We start from the raw sequence: 15,190 nt of genomic DNA, 5'->3' as shown, positions 1-15,190 counted from the left end.
TGCCATTAGAAAGCAACTTTCTGTGTTGATAATGCTCTTACGTTAGTATTTAGTCTTGTTTTAATAGTTTACTTTTCTTCAGCAGGCATTTGCTGACTATTCTTATTCTTTTTATAATTAAAACCTTCTTGTTCTTTATTTTAGGTATACTTTCCTAAGTAGGAAAGTGTTCTTTTCAAAAGATATCTGGAAATCTGTGCTTAGCTTAAATTTTTGGGTTACTTGTATTTATCTTTATTTTAGATGGTTCTACCATCTTGCTTGGTTTCTACCTTCTACACATGTGAATTTTTTATGTATGCACAATAATGTTTATAAAAACATTTTTTTTTTTTTTTAGCCAGGCAGTGGTGGTACACGCCTTTAATCTTAGCACTTGGGAGGCAAAGGCAGGCAATCTCTGTAAGTTGGAGGCCAGCTTGGTCTACAAAGCGAGTTCCAGGACAGCCTGGGCTATTACACAGAGAAATGCTGCTCGAGAAACAACAACAAAAACAACCCCCCACCCATATTTTTTACATATATACATAAATGATACATGTATGTATATGCTGTATATGGGTATATATGTACACATATGTGTATAAAATATATATTTGGCACCAGACTTGGGGAGGTGCTCTTTCCTTAATTATTTCTCTGCTGTGTTTGGAATTTATACCTCTTAATTCTATTCAACAACAAAAACAGGATAGGCAATATCTGCCTTCATAGTGCGTGGGAATAGAGAATATATAAAATATAATCTGGCAAATGTTTGATCAGCAGTTGGAATGAGTTGTTTTCTTGGCATCTGTATCTTTAAAACTGGGACACACTGTCTTTTCTTGTTTCTTTTAAAAATGTATTTAAGTTAAAATGTATCTTGTTTGATAATTTACAGGATGACTGGGTATCTTTAGAAAAATGCTGCAAACTTCAGTATTCCACTAAGAATGAAAACATTTCAAACTGTATATCGTTTTATATATGTCTCTCTCTCTCTCTCTCTCTCTCTCTCTCTATATATATATATATATATATATATGTATATTATAGTAACATACATTGTAGAGTAAGCCACTGTAGTTTTCTCAACTAACAACTGACAAACTCATTATACTAATTTCCAGAAGGGATTCTAAACCTATAAATATTAAACTGTCTCTTTGAAATCAAAATTTTGAAACACCAAACAATACATTGTTAACATCACTGTTTCTATTATTATTATAAGGAACAGTTCCTAAGGATATAGGACCCACTATTGTCACCATTATGTGAACAGCTACTTAGCTGGGAAGCACCTCGTTTCTCAGCTCCATACCACAAGGAAAGTTCATGACAGACAGATTCCCATCGTCAACATGGGCTACTCTACAGTTCTGCACTCTGAGTCTCCATTTTCCACCCTCTGCCATTCCCTATCTGTAATTGCATGCTGTTTGAAGAAGACAGGCCAGGAAGACATAAATAGAAGGATATAACGAGATAGGTCAATTCCCCAAATTAACTAATTAACATATGGAGAGGTATTAATCCTTGTTAGTTTTCACAGAAAGGTCTATTTTTAAAATGAGAAAGTCCTCATCAAAGAAGCAGAGATTTATACATTGCTGTCTCTGTTCAGAGCTCAACGCCAGCGTCAGGAGGATTGCAGAAGGCAAGAGGCCAGCACACAAGACGAACTACAGTATATACTGAAACAACGGAGCAAGACATAAATAACATTAAATGTTCATATTCTTTCACTCAATATTTGCATTGTAGAAATTCTACACTAAGATTTTTTAAAAGTAGAGTTTTTACTCAACAAAGTAAGTGGAAATGCCCTTTTTTAGTTCAAAAAAATTAAGAAAACTAGAAAAACTAAAAAAAAAAAATGGGGGTAGTATATGGAATTACATATAGCCACTCGGTAATATGTGGCCACTAAGAAGATACTTATGTCGATTACACAGAAATATGGTGGACTATGATAAACAGGGGGGAAAGCAAGACATAAAATTATACACACTGAAAGATTACAATATATTTACATTACGAACAAAAACGGAAAAGAAATCTGTCAGGGTACTAACAAGGGCTGGGATACTTTTTCCTTGTCTTCTTTCTGAGGGTTTTCAGCAAGTTTTCCACCAGAACTGATTCTTGAGAAAGGAATGTTTAAGCTAATACGGTCTTGACAATACCTAATCCACCATGCCTTTTCCCAGGCTCTCTGTTACAGCAAATGCTCCGTACTTCACCTCAATTTTCCCCAAATCAAATGAAAAGGTTCATCTCCCTACTATCAGTTAACACACCCCTCCTGTAGATACCCACTTGATTAGTGTCTGAACCAGCATGGGGGAAGGAAGGGACAGGCGGGGGTGGGGGAGGGTGGGGGGGTGTTACCTTATTTCCTTCTTCTTTAAACTGGGGGTTAAGGATTTTTACAAAAGAATAAAATAATTGACGGATCCTGGAATCTCCGATAAATGCAATATATTTATCTACAAGGCAATTCTTTGCTTCACTGAAAACGAGAAAGAAACATTAATTAAAATAAATAAAATCAACATAATCGAAATTGAAAGAACATGGCTTAATGTAACATAAGAAACAAATAAAACAGAAAACCAACTGTTAGACAGCCAATCACACAGCTTAAACTAGGTAGCCAGGTGTGTTTAACTTACTAGCCTATGTCCTCATTACCAACTCAATAATGGCACCCCATGAGTCCCAGAAGTGCCCTAACGCTACAGGCCCTTATCCCATTATTCAGCGCTGGAGGGGTCAGGGATCTAGGCCACAGAACGCATCTGTTTCTTACACATTCCATCCTCATTACCTCTTACCTGGGAGAAAGGTATTTGGCCAGAGCCCTTCCTCTAAAGCTGGGGGGCAGCAGCCTGCATTTGGAATCAGCTCCAGGCCAGGCCAGCTCAGCTAACAGGAAGTCTCCACCCCCAATGCCATTCTGCACAGAAACCTGCTTCTGCATCTGCTTCACCTCTGCCTCTCACTACTTATTAGGAATCGTGCTAGGAAGGAAATGAAGACATTTTACCTCGTTTTGTATTTATGCATCATACAACTGTGAGGTTGCCAAACTTTTTCTCCAAGAAATCTGCCACTTGAGAGAAGGTATTCACACGAATCATTGCCTATAACAATAAAACACCGTGGGGTTGTAAACATTATTTTATTTTATTTTATTTTATTTTATTTTATTTATATTTTGCTTATCCTGGTCCTCTTCAGTGTCCTTGAAATCAGGAAGTAGAGTTAGCTCTCTAGACTTTCTTATGTCTTCCAGATGCACACAGACATTTCCCAAGCACGGTCCACATCAACACACTAGCATGCTAAAGGAAAAGAGCCACCTGTCCTTTCTACTTTACCCTGAAAGGGACTTATTATTATTATTACTTTCATTCAAAATAAATTCTTCTCTCATACAATACATCCCAACCACAGTTTCCCCTCCCTCCACTTCTCCTAGCCCCCCCCCCACCTCCCCTCTTCCCCAGATCCACTCCCCCTCCATTTCCTCTTCAGAAAGAAGCAGGCCTCCAAGAGACGACAGCCAAACAGGACAAAACAGGACAAAACAAGACAAGGCAAAGCCCTCATATGGAGGCCGGACAGGCAACCCAACAGGAGGGAAAGTCTCTAGAGCAGGCAAAAGGATCAGAGACACATCCGCTCCCACTGTCAGGAGTCCCACAAAGACACCAAACTCACAGCCACAACATATATGCAAAGGACCTGGTGCAGACCCATGCAGGCCCCATGGTTGCCACGTCAGTCTCTGTGAGCCCATGGGAGTCCTGCTTAGCTGATTCGGTGGGACATGCTCTCCTGATGTCCTCCACCCCTTCTGACGCCTACAGTCTTTCTTCCCCTCCTCTACCGGGTTCCCTGATTTCTGAGAAGAAGGACCAGATGGAGACCTCCAATTTAGACTTTCCCTGCATGAGATCTGGCTGTGGGTCTCTGTCACTCCCACCTGCTGCAGGAGGAAACTTCTCTGATGACTGTGAGGGACTGCGAACCCCTAAATGCTGCGGTCACCGTTTTGGTGGTTCCTTCTACTTCCACTTTCTTTTCTCAGACATCATCTAAATGGGAAACAAGCCTTTATGGCATTTTGTCAATCTTGTTTCTGACTGAGAAAAATAAAAGCTAAGGGCTAAAAGAAAGACTTTGGAAATGATTCACTTTACAACTACATGTATGCATTAGCATATCTAGAAACCTGGTTTTAAACCTAGTTTTAGAGTTGCTGGCTAGGAAATCCCTCTGGCTTTGTGTAAATTGGGGAGCCATTCTACATCCTTTGGCCATTTTATTTTACCTTAGCCAAATATACAGGACCAAATGGATGAAAGGGGAGATGTTTGCATTAACTAAGGATTATAGCAAAATAGAAGTTTAAGTTAATCTGTAGCTCCTTATTAACAGTTAACAGCCAGCTAAACTTGGTTTATAATTACTTTAGATTAGGCTAGGGGGTCTAATAAGAGGAATACTGCAGAACTGACCAGCATCCAGTACTGAGGCATTCAGGGTAAGTCTCGAGGAACTCAAAGTTGGTTGCTGTTTCTGTTGACTTGGGTGCTGGATCCAACCCAGGGCTCCCTGCATGGCACAGGAGCAGTCCACCACTGCACTACAATCTCACCCTCACGCCTTGTTTTCTCAGTCTAGCTATTCATTTGTCTGGACTGGCATAATGCACACTCGAAGGATAAACGGGTCAACACAAAGGTGCTGTTGCTCAGTGTCCCAAACAAAATGGAGGAAAATGGACAACACTGTACAGTCTTGCTGCTGAAAAACTGTACAAGGAATGCAGAATACCGAAGATTAAAGTTTCATAGTTATAAATGCACCTTAAGCAAGTTGTTTTTTTATTTCAAAGATTCTAATAAGTGATCTCTAAATATAAACAGTTCTTAATTCTTTCCAATTTTTAAAATCTAATTCTAGTTCCAAAAAACAAAATTACATCACACAAATAACCAAGATGAGTAAAGGAAGGATTACAGAAAACACAATTAAGTTATTTTCCTAAAAGCAGCACTTCTGCAAGAATTCTTCTAGGATGGTCCTACAGCAAAACTCCTATTATAAATTAGAGTATGTTTAAAAGGAGAATGAAAATGTGATATTTATTGCATTTCTACCTTTTTATACATATAAAACCAACTTGTGAGTAACAACTATTTTTTTTTTTTTAAAGAAATATGAGTTGCAAAAGTGAGGTATCAAACCTGTGGGGTATTCCTATCCTTTTGTTTTTTAATAAAAGCCTAAACAAAAACATTCTTTTTGATCAACTCTCGGTGACTACATGTGTGGAAATGGAAGCACCATGCCCAGAGCTTAAAGCGGTCACTTCTTCACCAGAAATGCTTGCCATGCTGAGTTATTTTCATTCTTGGTACTACTGCCCACATTGGGCGCCTCAGGCCATCCACTGAAAAACAACAGGTCTAATGTGCTGAGCCCATTTTAGAAAACCCCTATAGCAAAGGGGACTTGGGGAGGTCAGGAACCAAGCTCTACGAACACGGCACTTTACAGACAAACGGTCTCCCAAAGAACAAACTTCTTTAATGTGCCAGGGAAAGCTACTTGGTGATGACTTTGCTCAATAGTAAGAGTGGCCTTTTCACATTCAGCAAAATAAAAATAATGGGAAGAAGTACTCTTATAGTCTAATTACAAATAAATTAACATGATTTGCAAAATTCTCTAAAACTCCATATTCTAAAGCACATTCTCTTTTCTTAGGAAGGAAATGCTTCCAGATCAAATCACTAAATGTACACCTAGTTGCTAAAATAAGATAATGTACCACATTGTTTATTATGTACACAATACGTAAACCCTTTTCATCAAAAACAAAACAAATGAATCTCTGGTTGCTATTTTCAATTACCTAATATAAATCTTATAGTTACTTTAACATAACCATCTTGGACTGCAAAGTACTCAGAGAAATCAAAGTAGGAATACAAGACAATTCCAAAGGAGCTGGCTCCAATACTCGAATTATCTAGATGAATGTTTGTCTTCTTCCTTATTCTGTTATACTTGGTATAATCTTTCCGGTTAGTGGGTATATATGCTCCAATTTTTATGTATGACTCTTTCAGCAATAGAAATGAAATTAAGAACAAACCAAACAAACAAGTAAACCAGGAAACCGGAAACACCAGTAACAACCAAAGGAAACCTCCAATACCCTTCATAAATTACACGTTGCTTTTCCTTTGAACAAAGCACCACTAGACACTTGCGGCCTTTAGACAGAGTCGCCCTTCAGTTGTGCTGCCTACTACCAACCATGAGAGCACCAGATCACACAGCGTACATACACTATGTTCCATGGAAGAATATGTCTAGGATTCAGCAAATTTATTTTGTGCTGAAGACATCATTTAAATTTTTCTTTAGAAAGCTGAGTATAGTAATCCTAACATTTGGTAGCAGAGGCAGGGAGATATTTAACATTGACATTTCATATGCTTAGTGATGGAAAGGAAATCGATTTCAAAAACTTAAGACATTTGAAGTACGTTAACTTTACCTCTTTAAAGCCTTTCCTAAGGGTTTGGATACTAGCCTCTGGTCAGAAATCATGTTTTGACTCTAGAACCACACTATTAACGGAAATGTTTAAGAATGTATACTAAAAGTCATTGTAACATATTAAATGACATATTAATAATTCAAAAAAAATCTCTTCTTCCTAAAATTGAGATTAGAGCACCACATTCACTTAGAATCACAACCAAACCAAATGCAGATAGAAAAACAGGAGGAAATAAATTTTGCATATCTACTCACCCAATAGGTATTTATGGAGTTCCTACTGTGTGTTAAGTGCTGGCTATTTAAAAATAGTTAAGATACACTTGGAAGGCCACAGTGTGTGTGTGGAAGAGGACAACATCAATTCTTACAAGTACAACATGGTAAGTATGTACAAGTTGCTTTGGCAGAAACTGAATTCCTTGCTCCTACTTCGATGAAGGTAACATTCGAGTCAAGCATTGAAACAAAACTCTGAGGATTTTCATTCAAGGGAAGAGAAGATGTTGTAGCAGAGAAAGGCAGCAAAAGTGCTTTTACACTGTAAGCTTAAAGCTTAGGAAGAAAGAGGGGACCCCAGGCACAAAAGCAAGCCTTCTGAAGTTCTGGAAAATTACCACTTGGTCAGAAAAAAGAAAAACAACGGGAAAACTCTTCACTGGTATAAATTAGTACTTGTAAATTACCTAGCATTAGTATTTTAAATTAACTTCATCTCCCATGTACCTTCCACCAAGCTCTAAGAAAGGCAGACTATAACATAATGAATGGCACCAGGCACACTAACTGGTCCCAAATCACAGCTCAGCTACTGACTAGTGTATTCTTAGGCAATTTTCTTAACCTCCCTGGCTTCATCTTTAAAATGTAAATAATTCTCTAATTCACTGAATTTAAGACACATCATTATTTTTTCATAGCAGGAAAAAATGTTACCAATTAAACTTTGACATGCAATCAAAGTTTTAAAGACTCTTCTTGATTACAGAAATGTTCAAGAGGGGGAGATGAATACTACACCTCATAGAGGCTGCAAAGACAAAACGAAGTCTTTAAAACCTGAAACACTGCCTACATACAGGAAGTGCTCGATTTAATGCACAGACTTTCCAAAAGGTGTAATTCTTTTACGTTGAGTAATTTTCAAACCAAGAGGTGTTAAGTTTGTGTGTGAGTGTGTGTGTGTGTGTGTGTGTTAAAACTCATTCTACCTTGCTTGATGCATGTTCATACACACACACCCAAGATCCTAATGTGTATTATACTTTCGCCATTTATCCAAGATAGAAAGTCCTTTTCTTGTTCTAAAGATTTATATGTGATCCAAGTCCATGTTTATCTGTGAAAGGCACTGCACCTGACGTGGTTTGTCACTGCCAATGTCATAAGGATGGCTAAAATCTTCCTGGTAAGATGTTTATTTTTCCCAAACAGACTCTGGTTCAAGTTCTTGATATTCAATCTGGGCAAGCACACATGCCAGGTGTACTGCTTCACACTTAAGGCTCTGAAGTACCTTTGGAAACGATGACTCGCTTCTGGAGGAGGCTTTACAATCCGAGATTGCTACACTGACTCATAAGGGCCCATCTGACATTCTATTTTCCCTGCCGATGACAGATCTTGATAAGATGCAATATACAATCTAAATTTAAAAATTAGTATTCCAAGTCATCAAAAGACAACAAGTGCAAAAAAGTTGTAAGCAAGACAGATGTTTACACTTAGGACAACAGCATTACAGTTATAAACTTTAGTTCTACTGACATCACAAACACAAAATTGAGCTGGATTATGGTCATCTCATACCAAACTACCATACAATGACTTATCGTATTTAAAAGAAACATGTTCTCCAAATGATCAAAAGTCAGTGCATCAACACTGCGAATTGTATTTTATATATGAAAATGTAGGCTTTCTTGATGGCGGCCGTAGATGAACCAAGGCCTTGCCAGGTCATCTGCTGTGACTCTGTAGAAGGCTGGAAAAGAGTGGCCACACAGATATATATATAAGGCATCTATCTTTTTAGTTCAACTTAATATATTTATAAGATAGCATACAGTTATGGTACTAAAGTTCAGGATCTGGAGAATGTGGTCAGAAACAAAGCGTCGAGTTTGACCAAAATGGTTTCTACTTTGAGAGATTGCCTGAAATGGGAAGACAGCTCAGATCCTAGTACCCTGGTGACTGCAGATTTTGCCAAATTGGTCTGTACAGTATAAATGGGTCCAGTGCTAATGTGCACCTACCACACTTGACTATCTCAGTCACCAAGAGCTGTCCAGATAATGGCTTTGGTGTACCAAGGGTCAGAAATAAAAGATCCTATCATTATAATTTCCCTCTTCCTGTCTGGGTCTGTCCCGGTGTCATTTTTCACACAGAGAGGGTAAAAATCAATGAAAAAGACAAGCAAAATATCTCTTGATAACTGAAGGATAATGCCTACTGGGACGAGGTCACAGTTCCTTTCCAGGTTGCCACCAGTGTCTAGACCCATATAGAGGGCCTGCTTTCAAAAAGGCTCAATACTTGCATCGCCTGCCCACGTCTGTCAACTCCTAACTTCTTCAAACAAACAACAAACAAAAAAAACCCAAAATCCTTGCCTCAGTGCCTTTACTTGTTAAAAAAAAAAAAAAAAAAAAAAAAGTGTGCAACCCAAACTCTTTGAAAAGTGTCCGAAGGGCTGGTGGCACCTCCTCCCTGGGAGGCAGGTGGGCCACGGGGCTTCTTTAGCCAGAATGGCCCTTTTGGCAAGGACAACCAGGTGGCCCAAGTGGCAGGGCAGGGTGCGACCCCGGCGGCGTCCTGGAGGCGGTGCCGCGCGCGGGCTGGCCCGGGGGGCCTCTGGCCAGACCTCCTGCCGGGGCGCGGCTCCAGGGCCCCGGGCCGAGCAGCAGCAGCAGCTGGAGGAGGAGGAGGAGGAGGAGGCCCCGAGGGCGGGCAGCTGGGGGCCGAGGGCCGCGCGGCCCGGCCCGGCCCGCCGGGGTCGGTCGGGGCACGTGGGGCGCCGCGGGGCCGCGGGAGGCCGCGGGCGCGTGGGCGTGCTGCGGCGGCGGGGGGCGGCCTCCCGCGCTCGGGGCCCGCGGCGCCGCCTCCACCCGCCCCCCCCCGGGCCGGGCCGGGGGAGGGCCCGCTCACCTCGGTAGCGGCGGGACGCGAGGTGGCACGCGGCGAGCAGCAGCACGGCCACCAGCGCCAGCACCTTGGCGCTCCTCACGCTGAAGTAGTGGTTGATCTCCCGCTTGCCCAGGTTGTAGGCCAGAGCCGCCATCTTGGTTCCTCCATGACAACAGTGCGCGGCGGAGCGGGGAAGGGGCGCCGCGCAGGGGCAGCACTGGGGCGGCCGGCGCAGGAGCCGGCCGTGGATCCACGGCCGCCAGCTCCCTCGCCCGTCGCCCGCACCGCCCGCACCGCCCGCCGGGGTGCCCGAGCCTGCGGCCTCGGCGCCGCCGGCCTTGCCCGGGCCCTCGTCGGCCTCCCCCCAGCCCCGCCGCCGCTGCTCCGCCGTGCCGGTGCCCCAGGCGCCCTGGCCGCCTGTCTCCTCCCCTTCCTCCTCCCCGGTAGTCTCCTGCCTTAATAGCGGCTGCGCCTGTGAGGGGGGTCCGGATGCCCGGGGCTCCGGGGTCACCGGGCCCAGACGGGCCTCCGGGGTCACCGGGTCACGGGCGGCGGCGGCGGCGGGCGGCGGCGGCGGCGGCACAGACATGGGGGTGTGGGGAGAGGGCCTGCAGCCCGGGCCCAGATGTCGGCTCCGGGGCTGTGGCCTGGCCACCACCTGAGCCCAGGTTGGGCCAGTAGAACCACTGTGCCGGAATAAAGTACACTCCCTACTTCCCTATCACACCCTTCTCTGAACTTTCTACTCCCTGGGCCCGCCCAGAGTCGTGGGGGCGCAAAGGGAGGCCACCCACGACCAACCTGGCCGGTTCCTCTGAACCCAAGAGGCTGGCCAGGTACACTCGACCCAAGAAGAGTAAGGGGCCTCTGCTCTTGGCTACTCAACTGCCGTGGCTAGGTTCTCTTGACACGCTTCATGCCCTGTCTGCCCAGTGGCAGTGGGTACAGACACTCCACAGAGGCTTCAGTTAGGGTAGGTGTCGGGATAAGAGCCCCATTCTCCTTTGTGTTTACACAAAGCCACGGTGGCAGATTGGGTGCCAACGACCATCCTGCTTCCTAAAACTTGGTTAATGTTTCGAGATTGTCAATAAAACCAATGATCCGTGTCCTTTGAAAGGCATGGTGTTAGCCCGACTGAATGTATATCATATATTTTGGTATATTTGGCCTCAAGATGCCTTGCAGACCAGAATGACTATTGACATTGTGCTTAGCGTGAGTCAGTGAAGTTGGAGGCCATTCTCAAATGTCCTTTACAACTTTTAGCCCTTCTCAAGCCCGTGCTTTATAGGCCCCTCTCAACATTCTAGAATATTAGAGGGACTTACAGATCCTGTCGAGTCATTCCTATTCTCCATTGAAGGACTTTTTAAATTATATTTCCAGCCACGGGCGTCATATCTATCATGAAAGATTCTTGTCGCTTAAATGAAATCACATACATCACTGTCATAGGTATAATGCTAATAAGCGATAAAGTTAAATAAGTGTACAAATATTTAGGCACTGTTCCCGGCAAATGGTTGCTTAATTTTGGCTGTCGTTCTTCTGATCTGAGGTTGATCACATGCTGGCAGAATTGAATCAGATATGGTAACAACCAGATAACTGGGCTAACAATATGTGGCTTGCCAATCACAACCTAGACAATTCTATGATGTCATCAGCAGCAAATCAGAAAATCCGATCCACCTTCAATAACCAGTGTTAGCCCCCCAGGGTTGGTATAATGCCTGCCAAAAATAAAGAAACCTGGCGTTGTACTTAACTGCGATTTCCAGAAGGCTTTCTGAAATATTGGAAATAGCTGGGAATGAAGCGTTCATCTAATTATTCTTTAGCAATAAAAAAATCAGGAGTCAGATATCGGGGTTAAGAACCTGAACGATCAGAGAAGTCAAGGAGCAGCCACTAGTGACCTCTTCTGTTCCTCCATCCCCAAAAGGCTGAGATCCTCTGCCTGCCCACCTTACTACTTCCTGTCTCCTATCTGTCCTGTCCTCCAAAACCTCTATGGTTAATTTTGGTCAGCTAGTGTAGCTTCCAACACTGTTGACCACTCTGTCTCATTTGGTATCTGTCCATCAAATTTTCTTTCTTCCCTAGACCTGTTTTTTGTTTGTTTCATCCCTTCTTAAGAGTACTAGTCAGGGGCCAGTTGTCAGGCTGCTTCTGGTGATTCCTGTGGTCTGAGCACCACCTCACTACCAGCTGAGTCCCCATCACTCTGAAGGAGTCAGTTACCCTCTACACACACACACACACACACACACACACACACACACACACAGGTGTCAGCCATGTAGTGTGTTTGTACCCTCTCTGTAGAGCTGTTCACTGGTTCTCTCCAGTAGGCTAGCTCTTGGTTAGCTAACTGTTGACATTTCCAACTCAACTCATCACAGACCTTCTTCTACTATCTACTTTTAACCTAAACACTTCATCTTTTCACTGTCAACTGAATTATTCAAGCAAGTGTTTGCACTGACCTTAGTGTCCTCTAAACAATTCTCAAGTCTGCTGCCCCCATCTCCTTGCTGGGCCTTTAGTTAAATAAGTCTTTTCTTGGTGAATGCTAAAACTACAGAATTAAGTCCTGCTCATTTGCCCAACACTAAGGTATCTAGCACATTCATTAGTCCATAGCTGGTTACTTCCTTTCTACTAACATTTAAGGAAGGGGATAAAAGAGGAGGAGAGAAGGGCAAGGAAACATCTGACGTCTCTTTCAACTGTTTGCTACTTTAAAACAAGTTAACAAATTATTCCTTTTTGTCCTTTTCATTTTTGCTCAAAGAAAATTCCCTCACTCCCCCTTCCCAAAGATGTCACTTTTCTCTGTGCCAATGTCCCTCTTCACAGTTTTCGAAATGCTCCTTATTTTCAGGTATTCCTGACTACACCACAGAGTCTTTTCTCTTAACCATCAGACTTCTGAGGGGAACACATTCTGGTCATTGTCTTTGGGAGGACTTACTGCTTTTGTGGGTGGGGAGCGTGGACTCAGTCTCACTATATAGTGCCAGCTGCATCGAGCTTGGGCTCCCACTGCCTCAGCCTCCTGGAGGCTAGGGTTACAGGGCACGCACCACCACACCTGAGAAATGACAAGAGCGACACCATGTCTCTACTGTTTTATTTAAACCACTCTGAAAATGTCAACCAAGGGGCTGGAGAGGTGGCTCAGCAGTTAAGAGTGCTTGCTACTCTTCCAGAAAACTACACGCTGGTTTGCAGTAGCCATGCAGGTCACAACCTCCTGTCACTCCGGCTCCAGGGAATCCAACACCCTCCTCTGGCTTCTGTGGGCACACACAGACACATACAAATAAATAAATCTTTTAAAAAGGAATATGTGTATATGTAATAATATATTACGTATAATGATCACTAAAAATCTCTTAAAAATCAGCAAAAATGAAATTATCAGAACTACTTGAAATAAGAATTTACATCCACTCATTGCTAAGGATGGGTCCTACTATAAGTGTGAAGTGCTTTCATGTGAGAGCCCCTACTGATACAAGGTCATCAAAGTTAAGATGTTTAGAAACTGAGCAACCAAAACATGAATGAAAAGATTCTCTACCCTTTTAGCATGCACAAATGCCTCAAATCACACAATCATGCATGTACATTGGTTGTACAGTATATAATTTTTATAGATAAATATGTACAAGTTGGAAGGATACATACTCAGCTCTTTCATTGATATGAATACACTATCAAAGAAGATGGAGTCCTCATGTTCTGCTCCCTCTGCCTTCCCCAAAGCTTGTTCTCTCCCCAGAAACCCCAGTTTAGGCTCGTACCATTGCAACAGACTTCCATTGGCCCCTGTCTGACTTTTCACTTTTAAGTCTCTCCGCTCTTTCCCTACCTTCCCCTCTCTCCTCCTCCTCCTCCTCAGCTCCCCTCTTTCTTCTCCTCTCTCTTTCTGTAATTGCTCCTAGAATCATTTGACATAGTCTATCTTGTCACTTCCCCGCTTTAAAACAGGTGGTTCACCAGGGAACAAAACGAATTTCCAACCTTCTGACATTTTTAAGTTAGTCTGTGATCAGACCCAAATCGCCCCAGTTATGCTAAACTGGGAACTAATACCGTTACCTGTCTGTGCTTTTCTCTTTCTGTCCTCCTGTTCAGGTCTGAGTGTGAAATGCCCTACACAGGCTGTGTGCTTGAACACTCGGTCCCAAACTGGCCAGACTGCTTTAGGAGGCTGTAAAGTCTCTTGGATCAGAGCCTAGCTGGCTACCCTAGGGTGGTAGGTGCAGGACTTGAGGATTCTAGGTTGTCTTCATTTCAGACTCTTTACTTCATGATCCCCAGAGATGTGATCAAGCAGCCTCAGAGGCCCGCTGCCTCTTCTTTCTCTGTCCCATTGGACTGCATCCCTGAATCATGAATAAATACTCCCTCTCCTTAGATTGTGTCTGCCAAGACTTTGGTCACAGCATTTAGAAAAACAACTAATTCTATTCCCCTGGCTTGAACTGTTTTTTTTCTTCTCACCAATATATTTATTCTACTTATTTAAAAGCTTTCTCTTTTGAAGGTTTTGCTTCTTCCATTCATTTGTGCCCATAGCTCCTAACGGAATGGACTCTTTTCCTCTTCAGATCTCTCATGGCACCTTCTTCCTGTTTGTGCTTAAGTATCCATTGTGCAGAAAGCCCAAGCCAGTAAGAACAACTGCCCCCCTTGCCTGTCATACCAAAGGCATAGAGACACCAGCAGTTCTGACTGGATGGAAGAAACACTCCAGTGCACATGAGATCAACTCAATTACTGTGTTCCTCTTCTCCTCCATCACTCCCTTCCTGTGGGGATGTACTGTGTCCCCCAACATACTGTGTTTCCCAATAAAATTTACCTGGGGATCAGAGGAAAAAGCCAGCCACTATATTAACATAGAAGTCAGGCAATGGTAGCACACACCTTTAATCACTTGGGAGGTAGGGATCTGTCTGGATCTCTGTGAGTTCGGGTGCCAATTGTAGACAAATTGCTAGACGGTCTTAATAATAATAATAATAATAATAATAATAATAATAATAATAATAGTAATAATAATAAACCTCAGAGCCAGAAATTGGGGTTAAGTCTGAGAGAGATCAGAGGAATAGGAACAGCCACAGCTAACTGCATGTCACCAACTCCGCAGCTTCCAAAGTGAGCTACTTCCTTTATATCCATGCCTATATGCCTTTCTGTTCTGTTCTCTCATTGGCTCTCTCTGCCCAGCTACATCACTTCCTCCTCCTCCCCAGCTCTGTCAGTTCCTGCCTGTCTGTACAGACCTCCAGACCTCTATGTTTAGTGCTGGGATTAAAGATGTATATCACCATGCCTGGCTCTATTCCCAGTGTGGCCTTGGACTCACAGAGATCCAGACAGATCTCTGCCTCCCAAGTGATAGGATTAAAAGCATGTGCTACCATTGCCTGACTTCTATGTTAATATGGTCGCTGGCTTTTTCCTC

General features: G+C 43.0%; 1 protein-coding gene across 1 annotated transcript in view; it reads right to left on the bottom strand.

Moving 5' to 3' along the window:
- The window catches only part of Casd1 (CAS1 domain containing 1), a 43,030-nt gene extending 33,078 nt beyond the window's left edge, over positions 1–9,952 (bottom strand). Inside the window, exons 1-3 of the mRNA XM_059257345.1 lie at positions 9,724–9,952; positions 3,035–3,131; positions 2,377–2,497 (exon numbers count right to left, since the gene is read on the bottom strand). Coding sequence (XP_059113328.1) covers positions 2,377–2,497; positions 3,035–3,131; positions 9,724–9,856 — 351 coding nt within the window. The 5' untranslated portion in view covers positions 9,857–9,952. The remainder of the gene's footprint in view (positions 1–2,376; positions 2,498–3,034; positions 3,132–9,723) is intronic.
- Positions 9,953–15,190: the final 5,238 nt, after the last annotated feature.

The sequence above is a fragment of the Peromyscus eremicus genome, chromosome 3, assembly GCF_949786415.1.
Source record: "Peromyscus eremicus chromosome 3, PerEre_H2_v1, whole genome shotgun sequence".
NCBI lineage: Eukaryota > Metazoa > Chordata > Mammalia > Rodentia > Cricetidae > Peromyscus > Peromyscus eremicus.
This window is presented reverse-complemented; position numbering and strand designations above follow the sequence as displayed.